Below are 15111 nucleotides of genomic sequence, written 5' to 3'. Positions count from 1 at the left end.
TGGTTCGAGTCCAAACAGGATGGATAATTTCCATCTAAAAATTGATTCAATGCTCTCAACACCAATTGTTGAATGGATTGGGAGAGTGCGTGGTCGGGTCGAAATTTCATAAAGCTTTCCAACGTGTTTTCCGATTGCCAATGCACGGCATTCACATATTCGTGGGACGGAACGATAAACGTGGAAAATGGATTCAAACGCTCACCACGAGTTTCGCAAGTGAGTTGATACAACCGTTCGTTGCGTTTCAAGACCAGATCCCGGGCTGCGGGCAAGGGTTGCAACTCTTGTGGAAGTCGGTTGCGAGATAAGTACTGTTGAACCAAATTTCCCCAAAATTCAGCAGATTCAAAGTGAAAGGGTCCCGAAGAACCTTCAAGAATGGCTTTGAGATTCAAATTGTCGTCTTTTACAGTATTTTGGCGAGGGCGAGACAAGAGACACATCAAATGATTGAAAAACGAGGTGACGGCCCTAGTACGAAATACTGGCAAAGCATCCGGATTCTTTTCGAGTGAATCCAGTAACAGATCTAAATCACCTTGTATTTGATAACGATAGTTTGTGAGCCCACCCCGATGAAGCATGTCTTCCCAATAAATTCCATCCTCTTCCAATAGAAAGATTAATTCGGCGAGTTCACAGGGTGGAGGGATTTCTTTTCCATGGTTGCACCCAAACAAGAGTTGTTTAAACCAATTTATCAACGAGGAATGTGACATCTTGATTCCAACGATGCAAATTCCAATGAAATGGATGTGCGCGAGCCGTGTAATATTCAAGAAAATTGCGTGCCATTAAACAATGGAATGTATACATGGCGAAAAATAACATAATATATAGAATCAACATGATTTCAGATTCTTGGTTCACCAAATTGTTATTTCAAAAAAAAAAAAAAAAAATTTTTTTTTTAATGAGTTTGTTTAAAAGCAGTCGTTGAGCTTTGTCGATTCAAAACTCCCGTCACACATACATTGAAACATGGCTCATTTAGATTTAGAAGCAGCAGTAATGCCAACACCGCCTGATGAATTGTCACCCGGAGTTGATTTGTATTCTCCAATGGATGTCGATATTGAGCGGACAAGCAACCTTACCGAATCGGACAAGCAACCTTATATGGAAGATTTCGATTCAGTTCTCAATCAAGTTCTCAATGATTTCGCTGAAGACAATCAAATTTTGTATAATGGAGTAGATTATATTAGCCTAGATAAGACTCACTCGATGATATCAGATACTCAGAATTTTTCTGGAGTTCTAAATGAGGAACCTCAAATCTCAAAGCAAACGTATTAACCAAACGTATTAACCTTTAACAACAACGTAAAAAAAAAAAAAAAAAAAAAAATTTTTTTTTTTTACGTTGTGGTTAAAGGCTGAGCGCTGAGTCTTACCGGGTTCACAACTCCAATCACACATACATTGAAACATGGCTCATTTAGATTTGGAATTTTTCTTGTTGACTGAATCAGCTATAATGCCAACAACGTCTGACGAATCGTCCCCCGGAGTTGATTTGTATTCTCCAGTGGATGTCGATATTGAGCCAGGTGAGCAAGTAATTATTGATACTGGTGTAATTTTTGCCATGCTCGATTCGAAAATTGGATTATTGAAGGATAAGCGATCTGTGGTGACCAAACGAAAATTAAAAGTGGATAGTGGCGTTATTGATACTGCATACAGAGGAAGCGTTAAAGTTGCATTGCGAAATGTCGGGGATGAATCAGCGCATATCAAAACTGGCGAACCCATTGCGCAAATGATTTTACTTTTTTGTCAAAGACCAATCTTACAAAGAGTAAAAAGGATTTCCACCGAAACAGAACGAGGTATGAATGGATTCGGCTATTATTATGAGAAATCGGGCAAACAACCTTATATGGAAGATTTTGCTTCCCATTTCGAAGGAAATTATCAAAATTTGCATAATGGAGTAGATTATATAGCCTAGACAAGATTCAATGATATCGGCTCCTCAAAATTTTTGGGGAGTTTTAAAGAATTTAGATACTGCCTTCTAAGCCAAGTCAACGCTATAAAAAAAAAAAAAAAAAATTTTTTTTTTAAACCTTTCTTTAAAAGCAGCAGTTGAGTTTTTCCAAATCATAAACTCCTACAACTTTTCCAAATCACACATAGATCAGAACATGGCTCATTTAAATTTAGATTTCCTCTTGCTGAATGAATCAGCAGTATTGCCAACAACGTCTGATGAATTGTCACCCGGTGTTGATTTGTATTCTCCAATGGATGTCGATATTGAGCCAGGTCAGCAAGTAATTATTGATACTTTTGTGGTTTTTTCTCTACCCAATTTCAAAATTGGATTGTTGAAGGATAAGTCATCGGTGGTGACCAAACGAAAATTAAAAGTGGATGCTGGTGTTATTGATACTGGATATAGAGGAAGCGTTAAAGTTGTTTTGCGAAATGTTGGTAATGAATCGGCGCACATCAAAACTGGCGAACCCATTGCACAAATGATTTTATTGTGTAGCGAAAGACCGAACCTACGAAGAGTGATGATGATATCTACCAAAGGATTTAAAACGGATTCAAATACATTTGTTTTTCAACACGAAAAATATAACGAGCAAGAATTGCTAGACGAGATGGATGAATATGGAAATTAGCTAGGACATTGTAAACATTATACAACACTTGCTCTCGCTCTAAGTCAGGACATTGTAAGAAAAAAAAAAAAAAAATTTTTTTTTTTAGGTTGTGTTTTAAAAGCGAGCCTCTCGCCAACACATGTTTCTGTATGATGGGCATCAACAACTTTTGTGCGTTAATCAACAAGCTGCACGAACCTGATCAAGAGCCACCCACTCAACCAAAGTATTTCGATTCCATTTTATATGATGTGCAATACCTATTACATGTGGCCATCTCGTTGGCCTTGGAGACTGATGAAGAGAAATTATTTAAAGAAATGTGTCGTTTAGCGTGGCACAAATTGGTCACGCATTTAAATGAATTTCTGTATTATGGCTCTACAGACAAAATTACGTTGATACTCTCGTTTGATGGAGATGGCGTACCCATGAAATGGCCCACTCAACGTGCACGGAGAACCAGAAAGGATAACCATTCAATCGCTAGCGGAAAAGCCAAATACCGAGCCGCCTTGTTTGGAACCAACAAAATCTCTCTACAAATTCAGGATTTCTTCAAAGAGCGTTTGAAACACTTTGAGTTTTTCAAAGCAAGTGAGCTTCACGTCGTCCTCAGTGGATGCAACGTTCCCGGCGAGGGAGAGCATAAATTGTTTCACATGGCCGAAGCGCTACACTGCAAAAATCCAATCGTTTCGAGCGAAGACCAAGATGTATTTGTCATTGCTTTAATGCGTTTGAATCGCTACGAAACGATTCAAATTTATCGGTATGGTAAATACTACCCTTTCACACAACTCGTCCATGAATGGTTACCTTACTCTCCAAAACAGCTGGAAACGTGCTCTTTTTTGTTTGGAAATGATATTATCCCCGCTCTGGTGGGCATTACTCCCATCAACGCACCTTATATAACGCAGGGTTTGATTTCCGACGAGGATCAAGATCCACCCTTTGCAATAGCTAATTTTATTGAAAAAATGAAAAAATATTTACGTTATCGGGAGGTGACGCACGGAGATTCAGATTTGATTGATTCGTTTTGGGTGACCTTTTTCTGGTTAAAGGATTATTACACAAAACACACATTTCCTCAAAAGTACACTCAAAATACAATTTTTGACAATTTTGATCGCAATCGTCTGTTGACGGCACTATCGACACCCCAATATTCTCTAGAGTCTTTTGAGCGAGCGCAAACACTCTACCAAAACACCGTCACAGTTCCAGCCTACTACAAAGAAGCGGAGCGGGCCGTATTTACAAACGAGGTGGATTTCTTGCAAGGTCTATGGATCCAACCCAACCATAGGTCGTGCATTTCCTTGCGGTTGAAAAAGTCCTCTACGAACGTGCAGGTGGATTCGACAGCACCAAGCGATAAGGGGTCCGTTTCGCGACAGTCGAGAATACATTGACCAGAATCCAACCCAATACCAATCCGAGAATCCAAAGCCATTGCTTCTTAAGAAACATGGGTCGAAAAGAACCAAATATACCGTCAGCAGCCTCCTTGTATTGCAAACGACGATCCAATTGAATTAAATCCCTCACTGGCTCTGGAGCCATCACTACGTGAGAATTGTCATCAAAGACAATCATGCTCTGCTTCCAATCCACATTTTGCAACCATTTCGCTTCGAAACGTTCGGCATGGGGATACTGTTTATAAACGGGCAAGGATTGAACGTGGGACAGCAACTGTGCTGTGAAAATGACATTTTTTGGAAAGGTTAAAATCATTCGAGAGTGATAAAAGGTGTCATTGTAGGGTATCCAAGGTGTTTGATGTAAAATTGCGTTTAGACTCGACATATTCTTTGTTTTTTTTAAATGAAACAATCAAGAAATGAATGAGGAAGATTATTCAGACTCGGACAAAAATTCAAACCCTAGTCGAGAGTTGCTAAACGATTGGGTCGATCCTTTTGTCAACAGTTTGCGTCAAATGGATGTGGACAGTGATACTGAATTGATTGGTCCAATTTGTCCCCAGAATGCCCCTGTTTCAAGTCCATATTCATCGGAGATATTGTCTCCGATATTTGAAGAAATTGAATCAAATAAAGACGATATGGAGGATCAAACCTACATGGCTATTGGTGAGAAAATAGGAGGTGAGGTGAAGAATGTAGCAGAGGGTATACAAATTACAACGCAAGATGGTCAAGTTAAAATCAACACTGACGGAAAAATGTTCCTATTTGGCCAGGACAGCCTTTGGCATACGAGTAATGAAGTTTGGGAAGCTTTGCGTCTAGCCAGGAAACGACCCTTAGCAGGCACTGAAAATGAAAATAATCAAATTCCAAATAAACGAATCCAAATTAGTAAAAATGATACGATGAAAGGAGTAGAAGTACAATTTCCCGACTCTAAAGCTGCAATTTATTTGCGTTATCGACACTGGTTGTCTGTGGTACGGCGTTATGGAAATTATGTAGAATTGGCTAATGGTAAAAAGGTTTTATTGGCAAACAGAGCGACGGGCGATTTGGAAAATAACAAATTCATCGAAAGTTTGCCTTATGATGATGTGATTAAACAGCGGTTGTCTGCGTTAACGTTTGAACTGATGACTGGAAAAAAACATCCAAACATTGGGGAAATTGGCTATTTCTCAGAGCCGACTAGTTCTGGCACCTCTAAACCCTCTACCAGTAACGATAAGCCTGTCGAAGAAGAAATGGTTGCGTAAAAAAAAAAAAATATAGAGTTTCAGAGAGTTTTCAAATCAGAGAGTTTAGAGAGTTTTCAAAATTGATCTTTTTTTAATCATCTTTAATCAAGATGGAATATTCTTACATTGTTAAACATACACTCGCAGTTCCTGCACTCGCCAAAGCCATTCAGGATCTCGAAACAGACAGCGGAGCGTTAAACCTCATAACACCTGATTGGGAAAATAAGCTAAATGAAAATGAGGCGTATAAACTTCATAAAGAAAACGGCGTTTTATTTTCCAAGGGTCATACCAGCAGTAATGAAAAGACATTTACTCGCAACATTATCAAACCATGTATGATGCATAAGGTTATTCTCGTGGGATGTTTTACATATGATAAAACAAAAGAATCGGAAGGACACACGTCTTTTGTGGCTCGCGACTGTTACCCATTACAAGTCATTGGAGATGCCATGAGAGAAAATCCAACTCAAAAATTACATGATGGTGCTCGATTATTTATGGATTACTGCGATCCAGCATTGTGTCACACGTGTTATGAAGCACATTTGTCGAGAAACGTACCGTTAGACTTTGAACGAAATTGGTGTGTGATTAAATTGAGAGTTTTTAATGGTAAAGATTTAAAACACGCCTTCAAAAACCTCTGGAAGCGAGTTTAACAAAGATGGGATCTTTTTTAGCCATTTGTCAAATTACTATTAGGAGCAGAACAACTTTTGGAGATGATAAATACAAAATTGGTGGGACAATCCAAAACATGATTGTATTTCAAGAATCTGCAATAAAACCATGCCCCAATATGGTGTTTTTGGATCCAATCACACCAGCTATTGAATTTCCTTCCGATGATGCACATATGGAAGAAGAAATACAAAACATTATGTAAAAAAAAAAAAATTTTTTTTTTTTACTCTGATGCCTTTAAAAGAAAAATCTTGTTCATGCAATATCATTCATGTCATTGAGATTCCTTGTTCAACAGTAAAAGCACTGGATTTTTGCAAAAACGGTCAGACTGTCCAGATACTGTTTTGACAGTGTCTGGGTGAATTTGTATCGTATTTAAATCACCGTTACGAGGCATCAGCAACGATCCTTCTTCTCCCACCGAGTAGTAAAACGCAGCCGTGCCTGGTCTAGAAACGCACCATTCCAAACTTGCCTGCGGACCTTGTCGTTGGTAGCGCGTCCACAAAATACATTTTAACCATTTGTCTGGAGGGATCACCTTTTCCACACCGAGTGTCACCACTGATTTGATTGGAACCGACGGAACGCGTACAGCATCTTTGGCCACGTACAAAGCATACAAGTCCATCAAGTACGAAACTGCAACTCTTTCACAAGCTAGCATTAAATATTCTTCTCGTGTTTCAGAATCCATCAAGACGAGTGTCGCGCATTTCAAATTGCAATCGGGGCATCCATGACTGACCAATGGAACCACCCCGCTTATGGAGTCGGGTATCACAAACATGTTGAAATGCTCACTGAAAGCCAACAAGAGTTTCCTTTGTTGGTGGATGAATGGCTTAAAAAACCTAAAAATTTGAAAGTCATTGTGGCGGGTGGACCGGGCACAGGGAAATCCTATACCGTCATGACTTGTTTGGATTTTATCAAAATTCCTCAATTACGCATGGCTCCTACGGCAAGAGTGGCGAGTCGAATGAATGGAAGCACGATTCATTCCGCCATGAGATTAAATTGGGGCAAAGGATCCGTCTTGAACAATTTGGAGAAGGAATTGGTTGAGGAAGCTGATACAGAAGAGTGTTTAAAGAAAAGCGCTTGCCTCCTCGAGGAATTCAACTGTCCATTCGAGCCGAAAATTGTGGTGATTGATGAAGTGGGTATGGTTGCATTTTGGTTGGTGGAATGGGTATTTGAGTACTTTTTTAAGCGCCTGGATCCCGTGTTGTGCATCATGATGGGTGACCCCAATCAACTGCGACCCGTAAGGTCTATACACAACATGTTTACGGCGGGTGTCAAATCTGAAACCAAACGCATCGATTTAATGCAAAGCAAGCGTTTTGAAAAAGAGTATGAGGAAATTATTGAAAATATGAGGTCATTTGTAGACAAAGAGGATGAGACTGGACTCTTTACATTTCTAGTGACTCATTATCCAGTGGTGGAAAATATCGACACGACACTATTGGCGAAATGCACACGAGCTCTGGCCTACTTGAAATCCTCCGTAGAAACGTACAACAATTTTTATTTGACGCAGTTGGTAAAAGGTCCACGACTGCGCTTGTGGCGAAAATCTAAAACCCATTCGGGTAACGCATATGTGGACGTAAAGTCAGGATGTCATGTTTTCCTTCTCCAAAATGGAGTTTCCACAGTTTCAAATGGTACGTCTCTGATATTTGAGCGCTTCAATGAAGAAAAGGATTGCATCGAATGTAAAAATGTCGCAGACAACAGCACGGTAATAATTCAAAGAAACTCCAAAGGAGATTTTCCAATTATGGTTGGGTATGCGGGTACTATACACAAGTTTCAAGGGGATACAATGGACGATGCCGCAATAGCCATCAACTTTAACGGAAGTCGTGATTTGAATTTGGTATATACGGCATTGAGCAGAGTCAGGAGCATGAATCAAATTGTCGCAGTAGAAATTTAAAAAGTGTTGAGACACAGTCTATCAAGAACGTATCCCAGACTCGTCAGAATTTCTTGAAGCCCTCCAACTCGCAACTTTAGAATTTCTTGGAACTCGCAACTTTAGAATTTGTTGAAGGTCCCAACTTTAGAATTTCTTGAAGCTCTCAACCTTATTCAATATTGGCTCAAGCTCAAACGTCAATGACCCAGTAAAAAAAAAAAAAAAAAATTTTTTTTTTTTTTACGTTGTATGTGAAAGTCAAACGTCAAGTATTGCTGATCTCAGACTTGTCAGAATTTCTTGAAGCCCTCCAGCTTTTAGAATTTCTTGGAGCTCGCAACACTTTAGAATTTCTTGGAGCCCTCCAACTTGCAACTGTAGAATTTCTTGAAGCCCTCTAACTCTTAACTTTAGAATTTGTTGAAGGTCCCAACTTTAAAATTTATTGAAGCTCTCAACCTTATACAATATTGACTCAAGCTCAAACGTCTACAACCTTGTTAAAAAAAAAAAAAAATTTTTTTTTTTACGTTGTATGCTAAAGTCAGACGTTGAGCTCGCAACTTTGGAATTTCTTGGAGCTCGCAACTTTAGAATTTCTTGGAGCTCGCAACTTTAGAATTTGTTGCATCGAGTCGATACTTTCAGCTCATCAAAATTTTCCAAAGCTCTCACAGCTTGTAAAATTTTAAATTCTCTCCAGTGACCATGCCAATTTAAACTTGACGCCGCTACATCCCCATCTAAAAACTTTTCAACGTTGTTTCAGTTTTAAATTGTAAGAATCATCTACGGCCTCTGCCACTGATCCAGACAACTCGCAAATGTTTTTATTTTAAAATATCTACTTCAAAATTCGCCTCTTCTCTTTCGAGTTCAGTCTCGACAACTTCCGTTTTGCTTTCTGATGGCTTTGTTGAGGAAAGTAATAACGTTACGACGTAATCACTTATGGCCTTCATCTGCTGAGTCACCTGAGCCCGGATGGGATGATTTATTTTCAAAGTATCCTTTTCCTTTTCCAACATTTGTTTAATTGTATGCACTACACACCGCAATTCCAATTCAATTGCATCTTCATCCTGTTTCACAGTCGCTTGATAGGCTCGGAATGCTCTCTTCAAATGTTCATCGTGAACCACTGGTTGTAACATGGGCGTGAGCACTTTTTCGTGAATGTAACGACACATGACCCCCGCAATCATATCCACCATTGAGTTTGTAGCTTTAACCTGTTTCACGCTTAAAAGGGATTGGATGATTGTATTTGCTGCCGTATACATGTACATGAAATCGTTTTCTGAACCAGTTTTGCGAACCGCTTCGATGACGGATTTTCCCATCGGGAGTTGATTCATCAATTTTTCCATATACGTTGTGAAATATTGCTTTTGGGCATTCATCAGTTGTTGACTAATATCGTCTCTTTCCGTCAAACCTGCTTCAAGATCAAGCAATACGTCCGAGGGTTTAATCTGTTTGGTGGGGGGTTCTTCGTCTTCTGATGACGCATCCTCTTCGTGCGCACGCTTCATCTTTGTTTAAAAGAATGGCTCGTTTTCTCGATCAGACTTTGTCTTTTCATACGCCTCGTGACCCGCTGTTACGGCTCGTCGGGTTACTTTACAATTTTTCAACGCCTCCACCAAAGGATCGTCCCATTTCGGCACATTGTCGGTGACTTGCGAGTATGTTTCCAATTTGTAATCTGGAGCCAGTTCCAGTGTCCAATCACCCCCCTCGTGCTTCAAAAGCAATCCATTGGAACGAGGCGATTCGGGATATCCGGGAAGGGTCATGTGATGGGGATTGGAAACGATGGTTCCTCGGTATTTTTCAGGTACTCCGAGATCGTTTTTGCCGATATAACAGGCTGGAAATGCATACATCAATTGATTTTTCCATACGAGGGGCGTCGACCCGGGTTGCCAGTGACGCGTGATCCACCGACACCACTCCATACGATTAGGTTGAAGGGACGATTCCATTTTTAATTTTCCAAACCAAGAGGATGACACGCGATAATTGTAAATTTTCGCTTTAAACGATTCCTTTTCCAAAAAAAACACTTGCATGTAATCGAAAGGAAATTCTTGTCCAATTTGCAAGGATCCATCGCGCACCTGGTCTCGGAGGGGAGCAATCACCTTTTTGGGATCCACGTTACTGTAGTGTAAAAACGTTGCGGGATTATGATCCAACAAGTAAAAATAGGCATAGAGTTGCACGTCCATAGGTTCCTCCGGGGGGGGGGGGGTTTAAACGCACTGACGCACGCATTGTAACCCTTGCCATAGGTGTAGTCGTCCAATTCCTCTATCCTGACTCCAAATTGACCGAGTGTGGGATCACACACACCCAAAACCAGATTTGTAGCGAGCTTTTTTCAACGGTTTTCCTGTAATGGTGTCAAACGTGCAAGGTCTCTTGAAGCATTTTTTCTCATAGTGCCGACGTATGTAATTTTTGTCGAGCCCATCCGACTCGTTCAACTGGTGCCCGTTCAGCTCGTCGGGTTCACACGGATAATATTTCATGCGATCCACGACTGACATTTTTTGGCATTCGAAATTCTTCGTGGGTACAAAACCCTCCGCACAAATGCATTTTTGCAATTGTATACTGAAATATCCGTTGGGCCGACACGCCACATCGACGGTGCAGTTGCCTCCGAAATGGGTTTGGGTGACGAGATTTGGATTTAAACATATGCAGGCCGCAAACGACTTGCCACGATGCGAAACGAGCGTCCACGTGCCAGTTTCGGGATAACAGTCTTCGTCTCTCAACAGTTGAGGAACGCATAAGCCATTCACGCAAATGTCGTGTTTTTTACAGTCTGATGTGTGTGTGCATGTGTCGGGCGAAGAGGTTTCGGCGTGTTTTGGGAGGAGAGGCCACTTTGAAAAGGGAGTACGAGGCGTTTGCGAGGCGTAATAAATGACGATTACAGCATACAAAAATATTAGAATCCAAAAACGCATTGCTTTGTTAATAAATGTAAACCTTTTGATACGCTTTATCGCTGTAAAACAACCCAATGTTTGAATGGGCGGCATCCTGTAGGCGCAACCAAGTCAAGAGTTTACATTTGGTTTGTAAATTTCGCACAGACTTTAAATACTGATCCACACTATACATTTTTGTTTCATTGGGTTCTCTCCACAATACCTTGAATCATCTTCACCACCATCAGTTCCTTATCGCAAGAATTGACAGTCTCGTAGGGTTTGACGTAAATACGCAAATCATAACCGTCGTCCATGTTGATGGTGACATTATCGTCCACCCCCATCAAGAGTATGTTTTGACTGTACCTTTTTCGATACATGTCGCGCACGTGCTCCGATGCCTTGAGATAATTGTAAAATTTTTTAGAATATTCGCACTCTGTTCGTCCAAAGAGTGTGTGGGCGCATTCGGCCACGTCCGGCAAATACGCATTCACCATGTCTTTCACGTAGGCGTCTTTGCCATGATTCCACAAGATAATGTTTGCTTGGATCAATTTTAAAAACTGCAATAACGTTTTCAATTTGGGGCGAGGGTGGAATTTTCTGGCACTGTGAAACCCCAGGGTCAAATCCATATCCAGTACGCAAACGTACTTTGGACTCATGTCGCTTTTTTCTCTGTAAACAAAGAACATGAGCTCAAAATGCACGATCCGAGCAGAAGATCGTATTCAAAGTATAATTCGGCACCTCACAAATTCAAATTTCATGGCGGCAGATTGCCCCATTCATCCTAGAAAACCTTGCATGTTGCTGTTGAATAATTTCAACGCGGAGCGATTTCACTGCCTGTACGCGAATCGATCTACCGTTTGGAAATCGTACACGATAGATCAATCTTGTGATATACCCGAACACTTTGATGAAATGATGAAAATAAAAGAATGGTTGGGGAGTCAATACGTGTTGCCGTTTTCAGGTCATCTTCGAGAATCATCCGGTTACACGATCGGCATGTTTCGACAAGCTATTGATTTGTATCCACCCAGTAAATTGCAGCGTGTTTCGTTCAAAGAGTGTGCCTACGCAACCATTGTATTGTTTTGTGCCGCCTGCCATCAATTGGGGGGCGCGGTACCAGATTTAAAACATTTTTTGTTTTTATACACGGAAAGGCATCCTGTTTTGTGTGATATGGGAAGTTATAACGTGGAGAATCGTATTCGGTTAAAAGGAAACGCACCTCACTTTAATGAGAAAAAATGGAGACGATTTATGGAAAAGAAAACCATACGAGATGTCATTCGATATCTCAAACTGGAATTTATGACCATGTTTAATCAAAAGAAAAAGAAGGGTCAACGATGCATTTTGAACGAGACTGAAGAGGTATTTGACACGGAAACGCATATGCTCTTGTGTCAAAGTAATCAAAAGAGCCTAATTCAAGTATTGCGAGACTTTGCACATTTGATGCCAGACGTTCACTTGAGAGAAAATATCATTTTGGAATGGGTCAAAAAACTTGGCTACAACACAACGTAAAAAAAAAGCCCTCAACTCGCAACTTTAGAATTTCTTGGAGCTCGCAACTTTGGAATTTCTTGGCTCAAGTTCAAACGTCAGCAGCCTCGTAAAAAAAAAAAATATTTTTTTTTTTTTGACGTTGTATTTTAAAGTCAGGTTTTCCGGAGCAATGTGTTTGCACAGTTAATAAAGCCAACCATGGCAGAAGATTACAAGACGCTTGTACTGCATTTACTCTCCAAAAGGCAATGTCCCATACTGAAGGATATCGTTGTCATGGATATCCATTACAAATTGCTGCCAGAAAACGCAGATTTTGACGTAGTACATGCATATGATAAACGATCGCATGACGCCATGTACACGTTGTCACAACATGCGGATCCATTTCGCTTTTCCTATCTCGTCGGTAACGAAAACATGTTTTATGTGCATGAGACGGATCATTTCGACACTACGTCCTTACCGCTACACTGTCAACGAGTCAAATTGAATCGCTATTATGTGGACGTGATCCAAAATCAAACGAGTGAAACCTTTGAAGAAGAGCTATACCATTTTATAACACTTTTAAATTTTGACATTCCAACCCTCTCTCCTTTGTTGGGTTTGGACACTATCACTTGCACTCGGATGTTACCCAAATTTATCAAGCTTTGGGTTTTCAAATACGATGCGCAAAATTTTCAAAAATGTCCAGTTTCCAAAGGACTCGAAACTTGTTTTGGTCCTCCCGAAACTACAGGTGTGATTCCTGTTCGTGTGCTGAGGGGTAAATTGTCCCCCTGCACCTCCCACGCAAAAATTTTATCGTTAAATAATGATTTTCCAACAAAGCTCAAACATCCGTATTTAATGCATTACAGCCCTCTGCACAAGACACTCTTTCCGTTGGTTTACAATCCGCTCGAAAACCCATTATTGGTATTTTAGACTAAACATGTAACGATCTCTCTCGCTACCATCCGGTTGGAATTTTTTGTATCTTCGTTTTGCATCGTAATGACGACACACCTTGTAAACGCCCGCGCAAACACTTTCTTTCGGCAGATTGACATTGGAGTTGTCACTCTCGTCGTTGGATGCATCGATGGAAAAGACAGACTCGTCATCAGACACCTCGGACATGACTGGAGATCCAACAAAAGCTTTCATTTTCAAATGTTTTCGATTACCCGGTTGGGGTCTGTAATACTTGCGAACATAGTTTGTGGCATCCGGATACGCCTTTTCCCACGCCTCCTCTGGAACCACCGTCGCTTTTTGGTCCACATAGTTTTTGTAGGCCGAAAAACTTCTAAAGAAGGGTTTCAATTTTGAAAGGGGTACCAAGCCATTTTTCCCCAGACGTTCAATGTGTGACAATGAAAAAACTTTTTTCATATCGTCCTTGTAATCTGCAAAATAGTCGAGCATTGACTCGTACGCGTAGAACGCTGGAATTTTGCGAGGAGGAAAGGGTGGAGGTTTTACATATTTACGAGGCTTTGCTTTCTTGGTAATCTTGTTTCCTTTTGCACGTGGCATCCTTTATTTGTAAACAATCTCCCCGTAGTGAAAGAGGTTAAAAAAGGGAGACTTTTGCATTTTGTCGTGATTATCGTAATGCGCGTGATGATAATTTTGAAAAGTTTCCCAGTGCGCTAAAAAGTGACACGTGTAGATAAACAGCATTTGCCACGTGGTGTTGTGTCTAAAGTATTCTGCTGGATTATGGCAAGTCTCATCCAACAAAGTAAAGTTTATGGTGCCTCGTGCCTCGTCGACCATGTTATTGTTTCGACACATATTATCACAATAACTGTTTAGCGTCGCCTTAAATTCATAAAGATTGAAAACCACATGAAAACCTTTTCTCTCATGAGGCGTTTTACGTTTATTAGTTTCGGCGTACGACGTGAAAATTTCCTTTGGGCCATTGGGTTCGAAAAGATAATAAAATGTCAAATTATAATTTTCCAAGTCCTTGATGGGACGCCCAAATATGACATTGAGCATGGGAATCCACTCGGCCACCACCATATGAATTTGATGAAATTCTGTAGCAGAGTACTTATCCGCAATGTCCTGACATATGGTCCAAGCATCTTGCCACGTGCCGACGTGATTCGATGAGGTGCGACGACAACTTTGGGAATCGTGGTGATCAATCGATCGTTGCATCTTGATTTTTTTTAAAAAAAGACAACTATGTGGGCCGCCTGGCTCCTTTTTTTAATCATCTGGATGTGTTTCTGGTGGATACCAGAGGATTTTAAAACAAAATCAAAAATTCAAGTACGTGAACCCATTTTCCAGCAAAATTGTACAGACAAACGCATGTTTTGCGTAGACGATTGTAGTTTCCTGTGCGTGGAAAAATCTACCCGATGCGTGGGGGGCGTGTGTGTAACAGATGGTCGAGCACCCATTGAATGCAATGAAGAAAAAGGCGGTCGATTGATGTTGACAAATGACGACGTGGCGCGATGGATTTGCCTCTGTACCGATGAAACTTTTTGGTCGGGACCTGCATGTGATACACTCAATCCCGATGTGTGCGAACAAGGAGCATTTTTATACAACGGACGAGAGAGTTTTTTGTGTCTCTGCCAAAATCCATACAAAAGGTTCACCGTCAACGGAAAACCACATTGTTTAGAAAAGTTTATGAGTAATTTCTTTACAGAGCAAGAAGTAACAGAGATGGGACCT

At 40.6% G+C, this 15111-nt stretch overlaps 3 protein-coding genes across 3 annotated transcripts; all 3 read left to right on the top strand.

Moving 5' to 3' along the window:
• Positions 1 to 1435: 1435 nt before the first annotated feature.
• Positions 1436 to 1960, top strand: LOC147805755 (uncharacterized). Its single transcript, XM_087149464.1, has one exon. The coding sequence runs from the start codon at positions 1436 to 1438 to the stop codon at positions 1958 to 1960; it is 525 nt and encodes a 174-aa protein (XP_087005590.1).
• A 196-nt stretch (positions 1961 to 2156) lies between these two features.
• Positions 2157 to 2642, top strand: LOC147805754 (uncharacterized). The gene has a single exon (XM_087149463.1). The coding sequence runs from the start codon at positions 2157 to 2159 to the stop codon at positions 2640 to 2642; it is 486 nt and encodes a 161-aa protein (XP_087005589.1).
• Positions 2643 to 6799: 4157 nt separating this feature from the next.
• Positions 6800 to 7954, top strand: LOC147805753 (uncharacterized). Its single transcript, XM_087149462.1, has one exon. It carries the CDS (start codon positions 6800 to 6802, stop codon positions 7952 to 7954), a length of 1155 nt encoding a protein of 384 aa, XP_087005588.1.
• Positions 7955 to 15111: the final 7157 nt, after the last annotated feature.

This window comes from Parasteatoda tepidariorum, chromosome 8 (assembly GCF_982258835.1).
Source record: "Parasteatoda tepidariorum strain Cologne lab strain chromosome 8, Ptep-v5.0, whole genome shotgun sequence".
Taxonomy (NCBI): domain Eukaryota; kingdom Metazoa; phylum Arthropoda; class Arachnida; order Araneae; family Theridiidae; genus Parasteatoda; species Parasteatoda tepidariorum.
This window is presented reverse-complemented; position numbering and strand designations above follow the sequence as displayed.

What these genes read in the sequence shown, in the direction of transcription:
- LOC147805755 (XM_087149464.1), top strand. Translation starts at nt 1,436, where the DNA reads ATGGCTCATTTAGATTTGGAATTTTTCTTGTTGACTGAATCAGCTATA.
- LOC147805754 (XM_087149463.1), top strand. Translation starts at nt 2,157, where the DNA reads ATGGCTCATTTAAATTTAGATTTCCTCTTGCTGAATGAATCAGCAGTA.
- LOC147805753 (XM_087149462.1), top strand. Translation starts at nt 6,800, where the DNA reads ATGCTCACTGAAAGCCAACAAGAGTTTCCTTTGTTGGTGGATGAATGG.